At 55.0% G+C, this 23063-nt stretch overlaps 1 protein-coding gene across 1 annotated transcript; it reads left to right on the top strand.

Annotated features, from left to right (window-relative positions):
* Positions 1–3591: 3591 nt before the first annotated feature.
* CRABP2 (cellular retinoic acid binding protein 2) lies at positions 3592–9351 on the top strand. Its single transcript, XM_081307385.1, has 4 exons — positions 3592–3820; positions 7798–7976; positions 8089–8205; positions 8875–9351. The coding sequence occupies exons 1-4, from the start codon at positions 3751–3753 to the stop codon at positions 8923–8925; spliced, it is 417 nt and encodes a 138-aa protein (XP_081163511.1). The 5' UTR covers positions 3592–3750; the 3' UTR covers positions 8926–9351.
* Positions 9352–23063: the final 13712 nt, after the last annotated feature.

Raw genomic sequence — 23063 nt, 5'->3', positions numbered from 1 at the left:
AGCCCCAGGTGTCCAGCCCCACCTGGGTTCAATTTCTACCTGAGTCTCAGCCAGCAAACCCTCTGACCCAGCAGATGCAGTAACACTGCTGGGGTGAGGCTCTCTGCAAGTGCTGACTTTGGCCAGAGAATCTCCCCGTCCTGGTTGGGGGTGTGGGTGGGGGCTTCAGGACTCGCCCACTCTTGCCATCTGCAGTCAACCCTTCCCTTCCCAGTGCTGAACTGGGTGGTCCCTCTCCCCACACCCAGACTCAAGGGAGTGATGAGCGGGGTGGGGGTGTCTCCTCTTAGAAGCTCTGTACCCCTCAATCTTGTACACGTCTACCCCACCCACACACCCCTCACCCTGCCCATCGCCACTCTGGCTGGCCAGTGCAAAACAGGCAAAACTCTCCTCCCAGGCACTTTACAACGGAACAAAGCTCCCCAGTGGCCCTTGCTAACCCTCCCAAGTGTCTGTCTCCTTGCCTCTCCACTCCCATCCCGCCTCGGCTACCCCTACCCGGCTTTTCTCATCAGCTTTGAACCCTTCCCCCCACTTGAGTCTCCACATTCCTCGGGGAGCCCCAAGAGGGGCATGACCAAGGCTCCTAGAAGGGGGGAAGAGTCGCCTGGGGCAGGTCTGCAGCAGATTTGGTCGTAATTAAAAGGCCAGGACACGGGGAAATTCCTTCTCCTTATTGATCCCAGCGGGAAATTAAAGCCAGTTGTTTGTGACTGGCTGATGCTGGCCTGGTCCTCCCCACTGCCAGGTTCCAAGCCCCTGCCCCTTGCCCCTAGGCTCTCCCATCCATCTCTGTTAGTTCCCTCTCCCCTGCCGGCCCCCCACCCCTTTCTTCTCCCACTCCTCCCCGTCCCCCAATCCCCTCCCCCAGCATCTCCCCTAAACACCTCCCTGTGCCTCCTGTTCCCCTGGGGTGATAGGGCTGCTAGAGGCTGAGACCTCCAGCTCCAACTCATTAGCACCCTGCGCTGGACCTTCTACCCTCCTCCCTCAGCAGGGTTGGGGTGCTGGGGCTGGAGCTCAGGCCGGGAGCTGCCAAACCGCAAACACTCACATCTGGAAAGAATTCCCCTCCCAGCCCGACTTCTCTTTGTCTCACTTCTGTCTCTTTGGAAATCCTGGCCAGTTGGCTGGTTGTGGGGGAGAGGGGAAGTGAAGGGAGGGAAGGGGAGTGAGCCCAGGCCTCCCTGCCCCCACCCCAGGGAGCCCCTTCTCTGATTCCAACCTCCCCAGCCAAGCCATTGCGCCTGTGCTCCCCTTTTGGAGCCTTAAGGGACCAGAGGACATACCTCCTAGGGATAGGCATCCTTGGGTGAGGTTTTCTGTTTCTTTGTTTTGCCACACTGGAGATGAACCTGGGGCCCCAACATGCTGGGCAAGGGCTCTACCACTGAACTACCCCCCCAGCCCGGGCTGAGCTTTCAACATCCTTAGTCACAAGGCTAGGGGGTGGGGTCCCTGCCCTGGCTCTTCTGCAGGAGGGGTGCCCACTAGGAGACTAGATTCTTGCAGCTGGGGGCTTCAGGGGCTAGAGTGGACCAGAGTGGACATAATGACCTTGGGAGAGACAGAGAGGAGACAGGAGGAGTGAGGGGAAAGGAGGGGCAGCAGGAGTCTGTTTTCCACAAGTTCCCTCCTCCACTCTGTCCTCATCCCTTTGGCTAGGAGCCGGATTTCACTGTCAGAACCTAATCCCCCTCCCTCCCTTTACCTACAGCGATGCTGAACCCAGAGGGTGGGGGAGGAACTCGGTTGTGCCTGCAACCCCAGGCCCCAAGCCCTCCCCAGGGGCCCCCTTCCTTCCACCACCTCTGTTTTGTCTGTCTTTCCAGAAGCCCAGACTCCCACCTCATCTCGGAATCAGCTCCCCCACACAAAACCTGGACCTCTAAAACCAGGCCCAAGAGGAAGAGACAGCCTTCTTCCAATCTGCCGGGTGATCCGCTACTGCGGGGCGGGGGGGGGGGGGCAGCTAGAAGTCCTTTTGGCACCACAACCTCCATCCCTCTGCTGCCTTAGTTCAACACACCCATTAGTGAGATTTCCCTCTGTCGCAGAAGCCCGATCCCCAGAACACCGAAAGGCCTCTCCTCTGGTTCCATTCCTCCCATCTCCTCCCCAGTCCCGCACAGCCCCCTGGTCCCTAGACTGTTCCTGCGTCCTAAGGGTGAAGGCTGCGAGATCTGCCAGCCTTCCTGCTCCACCCTTGGCCACGCTGGCAAGGAGGGGCCAGGCAGGGACATAGTTGTGGGGGTTTTCGTCCCGCCTTAGAAAGAGCTGAAGAGCGAGCCCTGGAAAATGGGGTGTGGGGGCAGTGGGGTGCAAGCAGCTGGGCAGGAGCGCTGCAGGGCCCTTGGGCGCTGGAGGAGGGGACGTTTTTCCCGCTCCAGGCTCTGCACCGGTCCTGCTCAGCTCCTCTGCTGTTTCCGGCCCCGGGTCTCCGCGCCCATCTCCGAGGCTGTGCGTCTCTACGCAGCTCGTTTTCTCTGTCCTGCGGCGCTCTCCAGGGGTCTCGCCACTACCCCTCGGGTCTCCGCGGGAAGCTGTGCCCCACACCCCCACCTTTGATCTCCCACTTCAAAGTCGTTCGCCAAGGGGCCGACGCTCCTTCCGCCAGATTTACAGCTCAGAACGGTGACACCTGAGACCCTACTCCGCCCCCTCCCTGGGCACCCAGGCTTTTTCTCCAACCTAGGTGGTAGCGCGACTCTGCACCTCTGTCTGGGCTCCCCCTCCCTGGCCCCTCTCGTGCAGGGGGAGCGCAACCGCAGAGAAAGCGCCTTAATAAAGAGCTCGTGTCAAGTGATTGGTGGTGACCTCTGCCCTCCCCAGCCTCGCTCCCCCGGCTCCCGCTTAACCCCTGGATGTCCGTCCAGTGCATTAAGAGCAGTGAACCTCCTTTCGCCCATTTTGAGGGTCCCCAGGCACTACCCAAAACCAAGGCCGAATCTCGGGGTGGGGAGACCTTGCAACCCCCTCCGAGCCTGGTCGCGTCGTTCCAGCAGGGGGCGCCGTTGCCTCGCTCAGATGCCTGACCCCAGAACCCCGGGCTGTACCGACCTCCAGGGTTCCCCAGGCCTCTGGAGCTGGAAACTATCCTGAATGAATCAGTTCAGGCTCCACTGGAGGCCAAGTTCGGTTGCCCGTTTCCTTCCCCATCTCTAGCTTAAAAACTGGGGCTCATTCTAGTGGGGTCGTCGTGTGTCAGGCATGGGGACCGGTACGGAAGAGGCGAGAGTCCAGGGCTCTGAGTCAAGCTGGGGACCGGTGCGAAACAGGCGAGATGTGACCCTTCGGTTGCTCTGCAGCACGCGAGATCCGAGCATCTGGCGACCCCTCCTCCGCCAGAGATCGCGATGCAAACGCTCGCTTTCCATTCCCTGCGCCATCCTCCTACTGGCGGAGGAGGCTAGCTCAGCCTCCAGAAAACTCACCCACCGGGCTAGAAGGAGACTGGGTGGGAGGGTGGAATGAGACTGGAGGTTGGCAGCAGGGGCTCAGGGCCCCCCAGGTGGGCGGGAGGGCGGAGCGGGGGCGGGGCCACCTAATTCCTGGGCAGGGGCGGGCCTCGCGCGGGGTATAAAAGCTGCCGGCGCAGGAGCCCAGGCCAGCTTTGGGGTTGCCCTCGGATGTGTCTCGGTGATTGAGTCTCACCTTCCGGCGAAGGCGGCGGCGACGTCTATTTCGATTAAAAGCGACTCAGCGTCCAGGACTCTCCTCTAGGGAACCCCCGCCCGCACCACCACCATGCCCAACTTCTCCGGCAACTGGAAGATCATCCGATCGGAAAACTTCGAGGATTTGCTCAAAGCGCTGGGTAAGGAGGTCTCTGAGCACCCGGGAGAGGCCAGGGGGTCGCTGGAGTCCTCGGAGGTGGAGAGGTAGGGACGGGAAAGAAAAGGAACCGAGTCAGGGCGCGAGCGCCTGGGCGCCTGCCTCCGGAGAAAGGGGCATCGGGTCGCCTGGGCCCCGGGGCACTGAGCCCGGCCAACTAAATCCTGCTTTCTCCGGCGGGGCGCCCACCCGTGCCAGCTCCAGCGGTGACTCAACCTGTGAATCAAGGAGAAACCAGAAACACGAGGTTGGTCGCGGGAGGGGGTTAGCCAAGCCGGCTCCTGGACCCATTCATTGACCGGGACACCTGGTTCTGGGAGGGAGACTGGGTCCTTGGAGACCTTCCAGCCTCCTTCCCCAAGGCTCCGCCAGTAACCCAATCCTCGGGACAGGTTCTCTACCCTCCGCGCCGGCCCGGCCACCTGGTGATCCGCTGCCCCAGCGCCCCCTCCCCCTCCCCCTTTTGCGCTTTCCGCCGTCCCCAACACCCCACCCCGCCCCCATCTGTGAGACAAATATTTTCCTACAGCAAGCAGTCCAGAGTCCTAAAATCGCTCTGGATAATTATCACTTTCTTGGATTTCAACAAATGGCTTCGTGTGAAACCCCAATCTCCCATTTCCGAAAATCCGGTTCCCGCCTCCCCGACTGCAGCCCAGCGGGCTGTGGTGGTCACAGGTGGGGAAAGCCCAGTGCACCCAGAGGGGCCTGCCAATTTTCCAGGCCACCTTCTGCCTATCGTCCGGGGTGGGACTGGGTCACAGAGTCTGGGGAAGGGGACAGAGTCGGGGCTTGATTTCTGGGAGCTATATCCGGGAAGAGCTGGAGTTTAATTAAGGGACCCTGCAAGTGGGAAGGGAGCCAGGAGCTCTGGAGCCCGAGGGTAGGAGTGCCTCCCACTGCTGGACTCAATAGAGACCCTGGTTGGGCTGAGGTGGAGGAGAGGGCACTCCCTGAAGAGCCGGAGGCTGTGGAGTCTGGACCTCAGGATTGCTGTGAGGAGAGCAGGGATTTCCATCTTTCCTTGCTGTTACTTTTGACTGCTATCTAACTGCAATATTTTTTTTTTTTTCAGTGTTAGGAATTGAACCCAGGATGGCTTGAACCCCGTGTTAGGAATTAAACCCACAGAATTTCATCTCAGCCTGGTTTTAATGAATATGTGTATGTGTGTATAAATCTATCTACACACACACACACACACACATTTATGTATTTATTTATTTGAGAGAGGGTCTGACTAAGTTGCACAGACCAGCCTTGAACTTTCAATCCTCCTGCCTTGGCCTCCCAAATTGCTGGGATTACAGGCGTGCACCGCCTTGCCCAGCTTCACCTCAATACTTCTTATATTCCTATCAGTCTTCTTGCTCTGCCCTTGATAAGATTGAAGAGCATAGGAGTTCTCCCTTTGCAAACATAGATGCCCCTCCCTCCCCTGGCTGCTCTGGATTCTGGCCCCTCTCTCCCCAGTGGCTGGAGGTGGAGACCCCAGCTGGAGAATGAGATCCAGAGCCCAGTCCTGCTGTCTCTTCAGGCTGTTTGTTCTCCCCACAGGGTCTCTCAGAGCCACGTGCCCTCCTCAGAGCTCCATAGGGGGCAGATTGAAAACAGACCCGTTAGGAAAACACTGTCCTGAGTCAGCCAAGGTCCACTGGGCCAGGCCCAGCGCCATGGCCACCAGGGGCTGGCTGGAGGGCTGCTTCCTCTGAACCCAGCCCTGCCCCTGCAGGCCCCCATGTCCCTTCCCATCCCCGTGTGCATTTCCTGGTGAGGGATGCTCAGGTATTTGGGGAATGTTTGTCCAGACCATCCAGTATGATGGCCAAGGCCTGCACAGCTGATTCTGTTACTGTAGCAGTAAAGATAGCAGTGAGATGGAAGGTGGACTTCCTAGGTAGCAGCAGATAGCAAAGTAACTTCTTTGTCTAAGAAGATGGGGTGGGGTGGGGTGTGTCTCCTCTACAAAGTCAACTGGACCTGGAAATGTACCAAAAGTGGGGCTCTGGGGATCCTGAGGCGCTTCCTCCCTTCCTCTCCTTCTGTTTGGAATAGGATGAATCTGCTTTGATGCTGGGGAAAGAGCATTTGCTTCTCCAGGACCCGGATCTGGAGGAGGGCGGGAGTGGGCCCTTCCCTATTGCATCCTTAAAGGATGGAGGAGTCCACCGGGCCAGGTGCAGTGGGCGTGGGCTGTGAGGCTTGGACCTGGGCCTGTCCTTGCAGAGGTGCTCCTGCGGCTTGGCTTCTTGTTGAAGGGTGCTCTCTCCTGTCTCCCCACTGCTCTTCGTAACTGGGGAGCAGAGAAGAGAGAAAGCATGTGGGGGCCCAAAGAGTCCACAGAGGCTGAGCGAGAAGGCCTGATCCCAGGGTGGCATGGGGGACAGGGGGCAGGGGACACAGCAGGATGGAGGTCCCTTTTTTCGTTTCTCTGGCGAGAAGGGAGCTCTCCCGAGGGCCAGACGGCATGGGGACCTTCCAGAAAGGCTAAGGAACAGGGAGGCTAATGCAGGGAACTTTGAGCCCAAGATCTGACTTTCTTGGCGGGGGAGGGGAGCCTTTCTTTTATCAGAAAAAAATAATACAAACAGTAACAATAGTTATCACTTCCTGAAGAAGATTTTTTTTTTTTTTTTTTTTTTTTTGGTATGTGGTGCTGGGGATTGAACCCAGGGCCACTCTACCACTGAGCTATATCCCCTGCCCTTTTTTATTTTTATTTTTTTGGTACTTAGCGGTACTCTACCACTGAGCTATTATCCCCAGTCCTTTTTATTTTTTATTTTGAGAGACAGAGTCTGGCTGAGTTGCCCAGGTTGGCCGTGAACTTGCGATACTTCTGCCTCATCTTCCTGAGTAGCTGGAATCACAAGCATGTGCCAATACACCCATCTTCATTTCTTAAAAACTTAAAGTGTGCCTGACACTACGTATACTAGATCCTAAACATGCTTTTTTTTTTTTTTTTTTTTTTTGGTACCAGGGATTGAACCAAGGGACACTGAGCCACTGAGCCACATCCTCAGCCCTTTTTGTGTTTTATTTTGAAACAGTTTCTCCCTAAGTTGTTTAGGGCCTCACTAAGTTGCTGAGGCTGCCTTTGAACTTGCGATCCTCCTGCCTCAGCCTCCCAAGCTGCTGGGATTACAGGCGTGCACCACCACGCCTGGCTACATATGCATCGAATTCTACTTGAGAACTTGCAAGGAGGATAATTTCCAATTTACAATTAAGTAAATTTACAATTACTTAATCTAAAGTTCAGAGATGTTAAACCAAGGGTTACCTAGCCTAAGAGGGGGGTTGTGCCAGGAGAAAAATCACAGCCAAATAGATCTTACTTCAGAGCCTCTGACTCCCCAGGCTGGTAGCAGGCCATTCTGTAGAGAGAGAGCGCTCCTCCATCTCGCCCTCTGCTGAGAATCCCTGCTCTTAATTTTTTGGTTTTTTTTTTTTTTTTTTTGGTTTTGCAGGGGGAGGGCAGAAATTGGACAAAAAAAAAAAAAGACCTACCTAGCTCCAGCTAAAGGAGGCAAAAAGGGAGGTTGTCCCTAGTTCCTGGGTCTGCCCTGCGCTTGGAGCTGGTGGGGGTAGGGGCAGGGCACACCCAGTGACTGAGGAGCCACCCTACAGGAGGTCTCCAGCCAGGGTCAGTGAAAGGTCAGATGAGGTGAGCAGCCTGCAGCAGGAGGCTTGCCGGGTGGGAGCCCAGACAAGCTGTCCCTGGAGATTCTGGGGCACAGAGCTGGGACGCCCCATCAGGCCTGCTGACTCAACAAGGTGTGGCCACAGCTGAACAGGACTCTGGGGCAGGGCACACTTCCCTGCCCTTCCTCCCTGAACCTATCATCTTTCACCGCCAGCATCTCCTGCAAGCTGCCTCCCCAGGTCAAGCCCCAGGTCGCTGCTCCAGCTGTCTGGGGGGGGGGGGTGACAGTTGTCCCCTTCCCTCTCCTGCAGGGGTGAACGTGATGCTGAGGAAGATCGCGGTGGCCGCAGCATCCAAGCCAGCAGTGGAGATCAAACAGGACGGAGACACTTTCTACATCAAGACCTCAACCACCGTGCGCACCACGGAGATCAACTTCAAGATCGGGGAGGAGTTTGAGGAGCAGACTGTGGATGGGAGGCCCTGTAAGGTGAGTGCCAGGAAGGGTCCTCCAGCCTGTGGCACCTCTTGCCCTGTCCCTCCACGTGGCACTGCCCCAGATTTCCCAGATTCCGAGTCACTTGGTCACCTGTTCCTTGCAGAGCCTGGTAAAATGGGAGACCGAGAACAAAATGGTCTGTGAGCAGAGACTTCTGAAGGGAGAGGGCCCCAAGACCTCCTGGACCAGAGAACTGACCAATGACGGAGAGCTGATCCTGGTAAGTCCCCCTCCTCCCACTAAGAAAACCCAGGGCCACCTTTCTAGATTCCCTGGGAAGCTCTAGAAAGAAAGGACACACACGGTTGGTCCCCTGCCCTCCAGATGGGGCTGCTTGGATGGGCCTAAGCTGCCCCTGTCATACACAGCGTGCCTTAGAAATGGGGCTCCTTACGGGGCTCAGTGGCACCCCTCTGTAATCCCAGCAGCTCTGGAGGCTGAGGCAGGAGGATGGCAAGTTCACAGCCAGCCTCAGCAACTTAATGAGGTGCTAAGTCACTCAGCAAGACCCTGTCTCTAAATAAAATATAAAAAAGGGCTGGGGGTGAGGCTCAGTGGGTAAGCAGCCCTGGGTTCAATCTCTGGTACAAAAAAAGAAAGAAACGAAAAAGAAATGGTGTCTCTTTGGTGCAGAGCACAAGATGTGCATTGAGGGGCCCCGGCAGTCTTGGGGGGCTCTCCCTGGGTGGGGAAGAGATGAGACCCTGCTGCACTGCCTTCTCCCTCAAATGATGCAGGGCCTTCTGGGACCAGCTCCCGCCTTCTGGTCCTGGGTGGGGGGTGGGGGGAAGCAACTCCAGACCCCAGGGCGAGCAGTGTTCCCTCCCCTCTCCTCCCCTTGCCAAGCCCCAAGCTCCTCCCAGGCTAACGACCTCTCCGGTTCTTTCAGACCATGACAGCGGATGATGTGGTGTGCACCAGGGTCTACGTTCGAGAGTGAGCGGCCCAGACCCGCCCTCCCCCAAGCCACCCCTGCTTCCCGGCGCCCCCCCCCTCGGGCACTGCCTCCCCCCCATGCTCTCCTAGGCTAGCTCTCCCTCACCCAGGTCACCTCTGAGGTGGCTGGGATGCCTCTTGCAGGGTCTTGCTTTCTTGGACCCTTTGATCCCTCCCTTATGCCAACAAAGAGGGAGGGATTGCGAGAGCCCAGATCACCCCTTCCGGCCCCACCGCCCCTCCCCAGATCTGCAGTCCCAGCCCCCACCCACTCCCCAGCCGTTTATTTTCCTATGAGGGGACCTGAGGGTCTAAGTGACAAGGCCTGGCCCTCTGGCGTCCACTCTTTGTTCCTGTAGCCAGTAGGGTTTAGAATATTTATTTGTTAATTTTATTAAAAGCTTTAAAAAAATAATTGTCTCTGGCTCATGCAGCAGGGGTCAGTGAGTGACCCGGACTCCTTCCCCCGGATTCATGTTTCAGTCGCTCAAAATCTGCATGTAAGCCAGGTGCGGTGGCCCACACTTGCAATCCCTGCTACCAGGAAGGCTGAAGCAGGAGGATCACCAGTGTGAGGCCAGCCCGGGCAACTTAGCAAGACCCTGTCTCCAAATGAAATAGAAAAATGGACTGGGGATGAAGCTCAGTGGTGGAGCACACTTGGGTTCAATCCCCAACACTGGGGAAAAAAAATCAAATAGACAAATACGAATTAAAAACACAGGTTAGCCAGGCACCGTGGCATGCGCCTGTAATTCCAGTGGTTTGGGAGGCTGAGGCAGGAGGATTGCAAGTTCAAAGCCAGCCTCAGCAACTTAGGTCCTAAGCAACTCAGTGAGACCCTGTCTCTAAATAAAATACAAAATAGGGCTGGGGATGTGGCTCAGTGGTCAAGTGGCCCTGAGTTCAATCCCTGGTCTCCCCATGGCAATTTAGCTGGGCATGGTGGAATAAGCTTTGTAGTACCAGCGACTCTGGAGGCTGAGGCAGGAGGTTCACTTGAGCCCATGAGTTTGGGGCCAGCCTGGGCAACATAGCAAGACCTGTCTCAAAAAAAAAAAAAAAAAAAAAGACCAGACACGGCAGGCATGGGTTCACATACCAGCGACTCAGGAGGCTGAGGCAGGAGGGTCAGGAGTTTGAGAGCAACCTCAGCAACTTACGAGGCTCTAAGCAATTTAGCAAGACCCTGTCCCAAAATAAAAAGGGATAGGGATGTGGCTCAGTGGTTAAGTGCCCCTGGGTTCCATCCCCAGCACCCCCAAGTAAATAAATAATGAAGTCCACCTCTTTAGGTCCAGAATAAAGTCCAGCCTGGTATTAGAGGCCTTTGAGACATGGCCTCCACCTCCTGCATTCATTCCTTCAAAAAAGTTCTCTGCCTCCTGGACGCCTTGGCACTCAGTGTCTGCAGAGCTTAGCTCCCTGCATAATGGCCCTGAGTGGCCACTCCTCGGCCAGTGCCACAGTGGGCATGCTTCATGGCCTCTGTGTCAGCGAAGAGTCTCCTCTCCTGCAACACCAGGGGGCCCTGGGGCTAGGGCCACCTGCTTCTGCCCCTGGAAGGTCACGCTGTAGAGGGTGGAGGGCCAGAGAGTGGGGACACCACCCAGAGCTCTTGAGGAGGCTTGGGGGGATGTGGGGCTCTCTCATTTATTCATCCCGTTTGTTTTCTGAGAGCCCCCTAAAAGCCAGGTACCCTGCTGGGTCCTGGGAGCCCAGAATAAAAAGACAGGCTCTCTGGCCTCATGGGGCTCGTCGGGGAAAATGGGCCTTTAGTAGGGAGAGATGAAGATTCTAATAGTAAGTGCCCAGATAAATGCATAATTGAACACATGGTCAGTGTCCTGAAGAAAATACAGGAGATGGGGAGACAGAAGAATGGAGTAGCTGTCATTTAGATTGGGGGTGAGCAGAGACGCCAGCAGAGAAGATACTGGAGAGACTCAGGGAATGAAGAGCAGAGGAGCCACAGGGTACAGGCCCAAGGCAGAGAAGCACTTAGGGTCCAACCAGTGTCCCTTGGCAGGAGTTCTGGGAGGCTGGGGTGGTGGGTGGAGCTGGACCATGCAGAACCTGAAGGCCATGCTGTGTTTTATTGATTGATTGGTACCAGGGATTGAACCCAGGGTCGTCTAGCCACTGAGCCACATCCCCAGCCTTTCTTATGTTTTGTTTAGAGACAGGGTCTTGCTGAGTTACTTAGGGCTTTGCTGGGTCACTGCGGCTGGCTTTGAACCTGCAAACCTCAGCCTCCTGAGCCACTGGGATTACAGGTGTGCAACACTGCACCCCTCAAGTGTTTCTGATTTAATTCCAAGTGCAGTGAGAAGCCATCGAAGGGTTTTAAAAAGTGGACGGTGCCAAGGGCCAGGCATGTGCCTGAAATCCCAATCACTGGGGAGGCTGAGGCAGGAGGATCGCAAACTGAACCCAGCCTCAGCAAGACCCTGTCTCAAAAAAAGGGGGGAGTGGGTTGGGGATGTGGCTCAAGCAGTAGCGCGCTTGCCTGGCATGCGTGCGGCCTGGGTTTGATCCTCAGCACCACATACAAACAAGGATGTTGTGTCCTCCAAATACTAAAAAATAAATATTAAAAAAGTTCTCTCTCTCTCTCTCTCTCTCTCTCTCTCTCTCAAAAAAAAAAAAAAAAAAAAAAAAAAAAACAAAGAAAAAAGAAAAAAAATGGGGGGGGAGGCTAGGTGTACAGCTCAGGGGTAGAGCACCCCTGGGTTCATCCCCACTGTCCACCCCAATGGCCTTGGGGCCTCCGGCTTTGGTTGCTGAGAGGGTCTTCTGTGTGCCAGTTTTTCTGTTTGGTCTAGAACTCCACTCCTCCGTGTGAGCCCTCCCCCCTCCTGTGCGCATGACCTCCCCCCACCTTAGCCATCCCTGACTCCCACCTGACCCACCCCGGCCCCATGGACCCCAGCCTGCCCTTCCCACCTTACGGTGTCCCCACCCCAGTTCCCTGCAGCCCAGGTCCCAGGCCCAGTCCCTCTGGAGTTTGTCCAAAGCACCAACTCTTCCTTCTCCACCACTTTGTCTCTTTCTGGAACCGAGTTGTTAAGGACGCAGAGGGACACTTGCTGAGAAAGGCCAAGAGCCTCTTTCTTTCTCCCAGGCGGTCCCTGCCTCTGATGGGCTCTGTCCTCTGTCCTCTCCTGTGGGCAGCCTGGGATGACGGAAGCGTCAAGCCGGGCCTGGAGATTGGATCAGGGAGGGGCACCTTGCCCGGCTGGCCCGCTTGGCTCCACCTTGAGAAAGTCCCTCCAGCTTCCCCGCCCGCCTGCAAGGCCCTCCTGGGCTCCTCTTCCGTTACCTACGTCGTCGTCCTTACTCTGCACAGCATCCGGGAGAAGATTCTAGAACCCCGTCTCCTACCTGCACCCACAGAACTGCAAGACCTCAGGAGCAGCCCCTCCTGTTCTCTTTGTTTGTTTGTTACCAGGGATTGAACCAGGGGCGCTTAACCCCTGAGCCACATCCCTAGCCCTTTTTTATATTTTATTTAGAGACAGGGTTTCGCTAAGTTGCTGCGGCCGGCTTTGAACTTGTGATCCTCCTGCCTCAGCCTCCCAAGCCGCTGGGATCGCAGGCGCGTGCCACGGTGCCTGCCCCCTTCTTTTCTTTGAAGCACAAAGTTCCCAGAGCCCAATCACAGGAGGTGCTGAAGAGTCTTGGGCCTGGCCACTGGCCCTTGTCTTCTAAGGTCTGCTGATGGGGAGGCCCAGGAAAGTGGAGGCAGAGACGAGGGAAGGCCACCTGGTGGACTTTCCCCCAAGGATGGGAGTCTGATGCCTACAGCAGGGATACTGTTAGGCTGAGGGAGTCTACGGTGACATCTTGAGGAAACTGAGGCACAGACAAACCCTCTTCTCCCACCTCTCGAAGAAACCAGAATAAGTAGCTTGGGGGTGGCAGAGGCGGGAGTGGGGAGGCTCACTGATGTCGAAACCCAGAGATTCCTGATGTAGCTGAGAGCAGAGAGGATGGAGCCTAGGGCACAGGACCCTGAGGTCTCCGAAGTCCCAGGCACAGAGAGCAACTCCATGCCTATGATGTGGCCCAGAAAACCATCTTAGGAACCTGCAAGGGACAGAAGATATAGGGCGGTCCTCTAGAGACTGAGGGACAAGAGAGGATGAGAAACACGCAGACACAAGAAACTCTGAGAACGCTAGGTGTGGGGACCCACGCCAGCAATCCCAGCACCGGGAGGCTGAAACAGGAGGATTCCAAGCCGGAGGCCAGCCTCAGTGACTTAGCGAGGCCCTGTCTCAAAGTCGAACATCCAAAGGGCTGGGATTCAGCTCGGGGTTAAGCACCCCTGGGGTCAATCCCCAGAACCAAAAGAGAGAGAGAGAGAGACAGAGAGAATTCAAAAACTAGAGAGACAGGCTGGGGAGGTGGCTCAAGCAGCAGCGCGCTTGCCTGGCATGAGCGGGGCGCTGGGTTCGATCCTCAGCACCACATACAAATAAAATGAAGATGTTGTGTCCGCCGAAAACTGAAAAAAAATATTAAAAAAAAAAAAAGCAAGAGAGAAAGCTGGGCAGGGAGGAGGCGCCCAGGGGAGGCCCCAGAGGCGGGGTTGGGGGACAGGGGGCCGTGCCCGCCAGGCCCCTGACCCCAGGTCCCTCACAAAGAGCTGCCTGAGCACTGTGGCCGGAACAAGATGGATGGGCCTGGGGTGCGGCCTTTGTGGCGGGGGATGAAAGGGAGCTGGCTTTGGAGAGCCCTTGAGGGTCCCCTGCCCCTGGATGGTCCCCTGCCCCTCCCCGTGGTGACCTTAGGAACCCTCCCAGTTGGGGGGTGGGGAGCGAGGAGCGAGTCCAACCAGGTGTTTCTCCTGGCTGGGCCACTCTACCTGGTGAGATGGGAGGAGGGACACTGGGGGACCTGGGCTGGGGACCCTCCAAGTGGACCGAGAGGAAAGTCCGTCCATGAGTCCTGGGCAGAAAAGGGGCCCCTGCAAGGCTGAGGGAGGCCCCTGCAGAGGGGGTTGAGAATGTTCTAGTAACTGCCCGGGGTCCCCTGGCCAGGTCTTGGCTGGACACTGTCCTCCTGACCCTGGGGCTTCCTCGTGTCCTGTCCCCCTTGGTGCTGCCAGTCGGGAAACCAGTTCTGTCCCTGCCCTGGATAAGGATCTCTGGGCTGGGCGCTTCCCAGGCAGGGACAGCGCTCTGCCCTCAGCCCACGCAGACCGCCTCACCTCCTGCCAGTGCCTCTCACTGCCCAGCACCCCTTCCTGGGCCCTGCTGTCTAGCTGTGGTCTCTCCTGCTTCAGGGTGAGTCCTGTGGAACTTTCCAGAAGGATGGACCTTAGGAGCCCTGTCCCCTCTTCTCTAGCTCAGCTCCTTGGAAGTGCTTCCTATTGCTAACTGCCTGCCCTCCAGCCTATCACCCCCCCCCTCACAGGGAAGTGCTCCTCCGAATAGCCTCCTGGGGGTCCCTCCCTCCTGGGCGACCCAGAAGCCCCAGCTCTTCTCCCACCCCTCCCCCATTTCCCATCAGCATTGGCCTGAGTCACCTCTGTCCCCACCCCTGCTCCCCACCGCTCTCCTCAACTGCCCCCACCCCTGGGCCTTGCCCAGCCACCAGCACCAAAGGGCTTCCAATGAGATAAGGCTGACCCTACTTAACCCCGGTCCCCAGTCTCCTTCTGAGTGATCACTCATTTCTGGTGACATTCTTGCTCTTTCCCATCCATTGAAGTGGCAGCCCCAGGTTCTTTCCAGGGAAGGTGAAAAAGGTCACCTCCATCATCGAATGCCTGCCTGACCTCTGTCCTTGCCCTGCACCCTGAAACCTCAGGCCAGGGCTCCATGTTCCCGTTGCAGCCCTGACACGGGGACAGCTGACCTCTCCCAACCTCCCCAGGGACCTGGGACTCACAGGGGGACTGCGGAGGTGGACAGCAGAGGGGGGCAATTCCAGGGGTGGCCTCTAGAACAGTCTGGCTGGCCCCCACGCCCACCTCTCAGGTGAGTGGGTGTGTCCACCGCTGAGACTCAGCTGGTGAACCAAACTAGTTGCAGTCTGACAGCTGCACAGTCCTGGGCAGAGAGCCCCACCCCCACCCCCCCCCCCCGTCACCCAAGGCCCCTCCTTTGTGTGAGAGGAAACCAAATTAAAAGAGGACCACAGAGAGCCATGGGCAGCTTGGGACAGGGGTCGCCCAGGTGTTAGGGACATCCTTGGTCACATAGAGGGACTGTAGGACCCAGCTTGGTCCCAACCAGTGTGGGACAGGCCCCTGCACAGCCTCTTTCTGTCCAGCCAGGGGAGAGTCCTTGAGGTGGGGTGTAGAAAGAAATGTCAGTCTTTCCCATCGTCTGACCCTCAGCTCAGCCTGCAGTGGACAAGCCCCTGCCCTGTGAGGCTCGGATGGGTGGCTGGACCCTGCAGGCCCAGATGGAGGATCCTAATGGCTCTCCAGTCTGGACTCAGTCTATAGGAGCAAGTGCCACCCCTCCCTGGCTCATCCTCGGGTAGGAAGGATCCGGGATATTCCTCAGAGGTCCAACTCAGTCCCCCCAAACCATCTCAGCCACCTGAGAACATGCCTGATGACATAAGAAGCCCCAAGAGCTGGGCGCAGTGGTTCAGTGACTCTGGAGGCTGAGGCAGGAGGATTGTAAGTTGAGGCCAGCCTTAGCAACTTAGAGAGGCCATGTCTTAAAATAAAAAAATAAAAAGGGCTGGAGATGCAGCTCAGTGGTAGAGCACCCCTGGCTTTAATCCCCAGGACCAAAAAAAAAAAAAAAAAAAAAAAAAGAAAAGAAAAGGAGATCTCCAAGAGAAGCCAGGCTCCCCCTTATTGGGTCACACATGGACACAGGTGCATTACAGGTTTTGATGTCCACTTGGGGTACCCGGTCTTTGGCACATTGGATGCATTTTATTCCCCTTTACAAACATTTACTGAAGCTGGGTGTGGTGGTGCATACCTGTAATCCCAGCAACTCGGGAGGCTGAGGCAGGAGGATCATGAGTTCAAAGCCCAGCTCAGCAACTTAGCAAGACCCTATTTTTTTTGGGGGTGGGGTACTGGGGATAGAACTCGGGGGCACTCAACCACTGAACCACATCCCCAGCCCTACTTTGTATTTTATTTAGAGACAGGGTCTCACTGAGTTGCTTAGCACCTCGCTGTTGCTGAGGCTGGCTGTGAACTTGAGATCCTCCTGCCTCAGCCTCCCGAGCAGCTGGGATTATAGATGTGTGTGCGGCACCTCGCTTGACTGAGACTTTATTTAAATGAAGTATAGAAAGGGGCTGGAGAGGGGCTGGGACTGTGGCTCAGTGGTAGAGGGCTCACCCAGCATGCACGAGGCCCTGGGTTTGACCCTCAGCACCACATAAATGTAAAATAAAGACATTGTGTCCACCTACAACCAAAAAATAAATATTAAAGAAAAGTGGAGCTGGGGATATTGCTCAGTGGTAAAGCACCTTGGGTTCAGTCTAATAATAATAATAATAATAAAATAAAAATGTACTGAGCACCAGCTGGGAGCCAGACCTCATGCTGAGCAAGGCCAGTGTCCCCCCTCAGGGCTCTGTCCTCCTGGGCGGTGTATTGAGGAAATGTTTCCTGAGTTCCTACTAAGCTCCAAGCACCCTTACCCTTCCTTGCAGAGCCAGGAGGGACCCTCCAGGACAAGCTCCATGGGACCAGGACCCCCCACAGCCCTCTCTTGCACTACCAGGCTCTGCCACGCACAGACAGGCCCCTCTGCAGCTAATGTTTGCCTGACTCTGGGCCAGCCCCTTCCTCACAGCTAGGAGTAGAGGTAAATCTTTCAGTGAAATTTTCCTGCAATTGTCCTTCTGTCACCAAATCGTCTAACTCAGAAATCAGCCAAGGATCTGTAGAAACACAAAAGCAAAAATATGAGGTCATCATGTCCAACACCCTGTTTCAGGCAAGAACATGTTACCACCCAGCCAAGGCCCAGGACTCACCAAGGAGAGAGTCCACCTCCGCAGCCCTTTTTGGTTCACTCCTTTCTAAAATTTGCTTCTATTCCTCTGGGAAGTCCTTCCTAAAATCTGATTTAAGTGCCTCCTGCTGTAGCTTCAGCTCCTCATGGGGATAAAACCCAGAAGACAGGCTCTTTTCCTCCAGGGGCTCAGGGACTGGGAAGTGTGGGGCAGGGGGTAGTGCTGGCACTTAGGTACAGAGACTTTTCTACCTCTTTCACTATCTTCTCCTCCCTCATTCTTTCCCTTTTCCTACTCTCTCCTTAGTCCCCCACTCAACGCACAATTCCTGGCGGGAAGCCAGCATTGTTCCTGCCTGGTCCTCCTCTCCCCTCCTCCCTCCCTCCCTGCCCGCCTGCAGCCAGCCCGTGGGCACCAGCCTGCCCAGTCCCCGGCATGCAGCAGCCGCAGCTGGGGGCAGGGCAGGACATGGACCTTTCTTGCTCTGTCCTCTGATTCCTCATCCCTCTGCCCTCCTCGTCCCCAGCGATGGCCCCCACCGTGGCCTGGAAGGCTGAGGAGCTTGGGTTACTTGGGCCCCCAGTTATTTTTAATGCAATGGCTCAGGGGATAAATATACCTCCCTCTCCCCCAGCTGCCCTGGATAGACCAACGGCCCCTCCGACCCCCTCCTCTCCGGCCATTCACTCACCCTTACCACCCTCCGCGTCCGCCTCCTCTTCTCTCCCAGTCGGTCCCCCGGAGCCTGCGCATCCCAGCAGGAAGACAGCGCGCCCGGTCCCGTAAATACGGTAGGAAGGAGCCTCTGTGTTCTGGCGCCATCTCGCGGCCCTTTGAGACATGACACCTAGCAGAGGGCCTGGAGGGGGCCTGGCCCTCTCACGGTCCAGGGCTGGACAGGACTTCAGAATGCCCTTGGATGGAGATGTGGACAACATTCCCTTCTGCAGCCTGCTTTGCTTCCTGGGCCCCGGCCTGAGTCCCCTGTCCTCCTTGGCTAGGGGAGTGGCTGGTGGTCAAGCCAACCACCTCATCATCTCCGCTCTTTTCTGTTACATCTCATGAAGCAGGGCAATCCTTCCTTAGAGTTAACTCCAGGCCTTTGCTTTGGCTTACAGAACCCTCAGGCCAGGAAAGATAAAAGGAGGACTGTGGGCTCCCAGCTCTTGGGGGGCTGAGGCAGGAGGATCACAAGTTCGAGGCCAGCCTGGGTGATTTAGCAAAACCCTGTCTCAGAATAACATAATAAGAAGGGCTGGAAATGTAGCTCACGGCAGAGCGCCCCAGGTTCAATCTCCAGTACCTCCAAGAGAAGGGGGGCGGGAGGGAGGGAGTGAGGGGAGGACCCTGGGGTCACTGCTCCTTTCTAGAGTCCCTGAGTTTTTCTGGATTCTAAAAGGAACCTCCCAAGACAGATCCTGTCTGGACCTGAGCTCTCCAGGAACGGGTCTTCACTCCCTCTGGCGGCAGCTCAGCCAACCCAGAAACAAGTATTGTGCGGGCTGAAACCTGTCCCTGTGGCCCTGACCTCTCAGGGCTGCTTCAGCCTCCTGGATACCTGAAAAAAAAAAAAAAAAAGAAAAAAGTCTGAGCCTTTTGTTTTTGTACTGTGGGTCAAACCCAGGGATGCTCTGCCTCTGAGTCACGTCCCCAGCCTTATTATTTTGTAACCTTTCTTTTTTGTGTACCAGGATTGAACCCCAGAGCACTTAACCACCAAGCCACATCCCCAATCCTATTGGTTGATTGATTGATTGACTGATTGAGACAGAGCCTCACTAAATTGCTTAGAGCCTCCCTTAGTTGCTGAGGCTGGCCTTGAACTTGTGATCCTCTTGCCTCGGCCTCCCAAGTCACTGGGATTCCAGGCGGGCACCACCATGCTTAGCTTTATTTTTTATTTTGAGACAGGGTCTACCTAAATCACAAACTGGCTTGTCTCAGCCTCTGGGTTACAGATGTGACACCACGCCCAGCTGTTAACTTTTTTGAGGTAATAGCGCCCTCTGCTGGCCGCGCCCTATGGCCAACCTCTGCAGGATGGAACCGAGCTGGGTAAGGAATTGGGGGCAGATTGCTTCTCTCCAAGTTGCCTATCAAAACCACAGGCCCAGAAGCTTAGGGTTAGGAGGGAGCACCTCCAGTGCTGTGTTCTCACCCTCTCTTTCTGTGTCACCTTGTGCATGTCCAAGGTCGCCCTTATCCACTCGAATCTTTTTTTTGGTACTGAGGATTGAACCCCCCAGGGGTGCTTATCCACAGAGCCACCTCCCCAGCCCCTTTTAAATATTTTACTTAAAGAGAGGTTCTTGATGAGTTGCTCAGTGCTTCATTAATAGGTGAGGCTGGCTTTGAACTTGAGATCCTCCTGCCTCAGCCTCCCGAGCCGCAGGGATTACAGGCGAGCACCAGAGCGCTGGACTCCTCTAATTTCATCCTCTCTAACTGTGCTTCATCCTTGGGACTCCAAACCCAGCCTGAGCCCCGGCCCCGCACATCTGGTAGGGCTGCACGTCTTCCTCAGCCACTGTCCCCTCCCGCATCCGGAACCATTCTCACGTTCCTACCCTCTTTTCCCAGTGTACTGTCCCTAAAGAAGAGGGGGGACAGGAAAAGGCCATATTCCTAAAAGCCCCTTTTCTGGTACCCAAAAACCCACCAAGTTAAGGGATCAATGACCCCAACCTCGGGCTGGAAAGTCCAATATGTACTCTCTCTCTTTCTTTTTTTTCTTTTGATACCAGGGATGGAACCCAGGGGCACTTAACCTCCAAGCCACATCCCCAGCCCTCATCCCTTTTAAAAAACTCCCTGATTAATGAAATTTATTTATTTATTTATTTAGGTGCTGGGAATTGAACCCAAGGACTCATGCAGGCCAGGCACAGGCTTTACCACTGAGCCTCATCCCCAACCATTTTGATGTTTTGAGACGGGGTCTCAGTGACTTGCTTAGGGTTTCACTAAATTTCTAAGGCTGGCTTTGAACTCAAGATCCTCCTGCCCCAGCCTCCCAAGTCACTGGGATTACAGGTGTGTGCCACCACCACGCTCAGCAAAAGTCCAGACACAGGGGCTGGGGTTGTGGCTCAGTGGCAGAGCACTTGCCTCGCATGTGTGAGGCACTGGGTTCGAGCCTCAGCACACATAAAAATAAATAAAATAAAGATCTGAGAAGTCCAGGTACATCTTATCCTGAAGCTCTGTGCTTCTCTTAAGCCAGTTAATGTTGTCTGCAAAAATACTTTCTTTTTTTTTTTTTTTAAAGAGAGAGTGAGAGAGGAGAGAGAGAGAGAGAGAGAGAGAACTTTTTAATATTTATTTTTTTTAGTTCTCGGCGGACACAACATCTTTGTTGGTATGTGGTGCTGAGGATCGAACCCGGGCCGCACACATGCCAGGTGAGCGTGCTACCGCTTGAGCCACATCCCCAGCCCCCAAAATACTTTCTTGCTTGAACCCCGGGACAGCTCCGCCTGAGAATGCTGTCACATAAAAAACTAAGCGAGCTAATGCTGAAGATATCCTTGCAGCCGGACACAGGAAACCCCACTGGGGAAAGGATTCATGTCACTAGTCCAGCTTGCCATCACTCAACAAGACGCTGCGCAGGACAGAGGCGCTGCTTGGTGAAGCACCCTGAGGGACGGAGATGCCGTCAGCCTGTCACCACTGAACTCCTCTTGGGCAGTCACTGATCTCTAGGAATCTTTCCCCAGTATATCATTTGTGTCCCATGCTGTCTCTGGGCACTTTCTTTAGCCTCTCAGCAACCTGCTCCACACTGAGCCACACCCCCAGCCCTTTTAATTTTGATTTTGAGACAGGGTTTCACTAGGTTCCTTACAGCTTCGCTAAGTTGCTGAGGCTGGCCTCAAACCTTCAATCCTCCTGCCTCAGCCTCCTGAGCCGCTGGAATTTCAGACATGTGCCACCACTCTCTCCCAGAGATCTTTCTATGATGCCATTCTGACCAGGTTATCCTGCGATTCAGGTTCAAACCCTTCCCGGTCTCCTTCCTCAATGACAAAGGCCAGGATCTTCCCTTAACCATGGCTGAGCCTCCTTGGTTGCCTCTCTGCTTGGACAATACTTTACGGCTCCTTAGAGATGGGGCGCCGGGCTGGGGATGTGGCTCAAGCGGTAGCGCGCTCGCCTGGCATGCGTGCGGCCCGTGTTCGATCCTCAGCACCACATACCAACAAAGATGTTGTGTCCTCCAAGAACTAAAAAATAAATATTAAAAATTCTCTCTCTCTCTCTCTCACTCTGTCTCTCTCTCTCTCTCTCTCTCTCTCTCCCCTCTCTCACTCTCTCTTAAAAAAAAGAGATGGGGTGCCACATTGGTCATCTTTGATTACTTTCCAACGTTTATTGGGTGCTTACAGTGTACCTGAAAGCCAATAGGTGCCCCATAAATACTATTTGAAGGAATAGGACTCAGAGGTATGAATTGATTAGTCCAAGATCCCAGGTCTTGGACTCTTTGTTCAATGCTTCTCCCACCCAATATGGTGTCCCTCCACCTCTACCCCCAGGAGGGAGAAGGGGAGGACAGGAAAGCCAGTCCCCTCATCCCTCCAGTTAGGAAAGGGGAAAATGGAGGAGAAGGACATTTCTGTATCTTGGCACCCTCTCCAAGCCCACCTGGGCACCTGTAGGAAAGAAGGGTGGGAGGGCTCAGCCTCTTCCACTCCCCAGGATTACAGGTACAGGGCCTCTGGAAGTTGGGGCTGTCCCTAGCCCCTCATCTCCACCCTGTTCCCTCACTTCTACCCATGTCTTGTGAAAAGATAGTGACTAGGGCTGGGGATGTGGCTCAAGCGGTAGCGTGCTCGCCTGGCATGCGTGTGGCCCGGGTTCGATCCTCAGCACCACATACAAACAAAGATGTTGTGTTTGCCAAAAGCTAAAAATATATATATATATTAAAAAAATTCAAAAAAAAAAAAAAGAAAGAAAAGATAGTAACTAGCTGGGTAAGGGGGCGCACACCTGTGATCCCAGCAGCTCCAGAGGCTGAGGCAGGAGGATCTCGAGTACAAAGCCAGCCTCAGCAACTGAGTGAGGGTTAGGGCCCTGAACAATTTAGTGAGACCATGTCTCTAAATAATATTAAAAATGGGGTGGGGCTGGGGCTGGGGCTCAGTGGTAGAGCGCTCACCTAGCATGCATAAGGCACTGGGTTTGATCTTCAGCACCACGTAAAAATAAAAAATGAAAAATAAAGATATTGTGACCACCTAAAACTAAAAAATAAATATTAAAAAAAGGCTGGGGATGTGGCTCAGTGGTTGAGCACCCCTGGGTTCAATCCCTGGTATCAAAAAAAAAAAAAAAAAAGACTTAAGCTGACCTTATTCCTTTGCCACACATGTCCAGCCCCGTCCACCCAGCTGGGGAGTGGAGAGGAAGGGAGAAGAGATAAAGGAGGGCAAAGTCAGGGACGAGAACCCAGTGATTTCCTGTCTGGCCCTGGCCCCAGCCCTGCATTAGGAGGCAAAAGGTGGGTACAGAGAAAGAAACAAAAAAGAAAGGAACTTTGCTTTGTGGTACTGGAGTGGAACCCGGAGTGTCCTACCTCTGAGCTACATCCCCAGCCCTTTTTAATTTTTATTTTGAGTCAGGGTCTCACTGGGCTCCAACTTACAATCCTCCTGCCCCAGACTCCTAGGTTGCTGCGAACGGCTTTCATCTTCATCAAAGCAGAACCGTCCCCTTTGGGTAGGTACAAAGAGCTCCCCAGACCTGGTCTCATCTGATTCCCAGAACAAACTTATGGGGGTGAAGAGGTTCTAATCTCTTTTACCAAATAAGTAACCAGGCTCACTTAGAGAAGTTGTATGACTTGTCCAGAGCTGTTCAGCTAGAAAGTGCAAAAGTCACAGCCCACTGCTCTTTGCATGTGACACAGAACCAAACTCCCCTCCTCACATGGACCTGCAGCGTGTTTCCAGGGCTGCTGCAGAGTTCTGCAATCTCTTTGGTGCTGACACATAGTAGATGCTCAATGAAAACTGGTAGAACTAAACAGCATCGACACGAGTAGAAATTCCTCCTCCAAAGATCCGCCTGTGTCCCATGATCCCTGAGCTTCCTCCTCCAGCGCTCTTCATACCCTAGGCTTGGAGCAGCCGCACAGCCTGTAATCCCAGCAACGCGGGAGGCTGAGGCAGGAGAATCACAAGTTTG

This window comes from Spermophilus citellus (genome assembly GCF_964194105.1).
Source record: "Spermophilus citellus genome assembly, chromosome: 9".
Lineage (NCBI taxonomy): Eukaryota > Metazoa > Chordata > Mammalia > Rodentia > Sciuridae > Spermophilus > Spermophilus citellus.
Note: the sequence above shows the minus strand (reverse complement) of the source record. Positions and strands in the feature narration are given on the sequence as shown.

Coding starts and splice junctions, on each gene's coding strand:
- CRABP2 (XM_081307385.1), top strand. CDS start 3,751: ATGCCCAACTTCTCCGGCAACTGGAAGATCATCCGATCGGAAAACTTC. Junction 3,821..7,797: donor GGATTTGCTCAAAGCGCTGG/GTAAGGAGGTCT, acceptor CCTCTCCTGCAG/GGGTGAACGTGATGCTGAGG. Junction 7,977..8,088: donor TGGATGGGAGGCCCTGTAAG/GTGAGTGCCAGG, acceptor TGTTCCTTGCAG/AGCCTGGTAAAATGGGAGAC.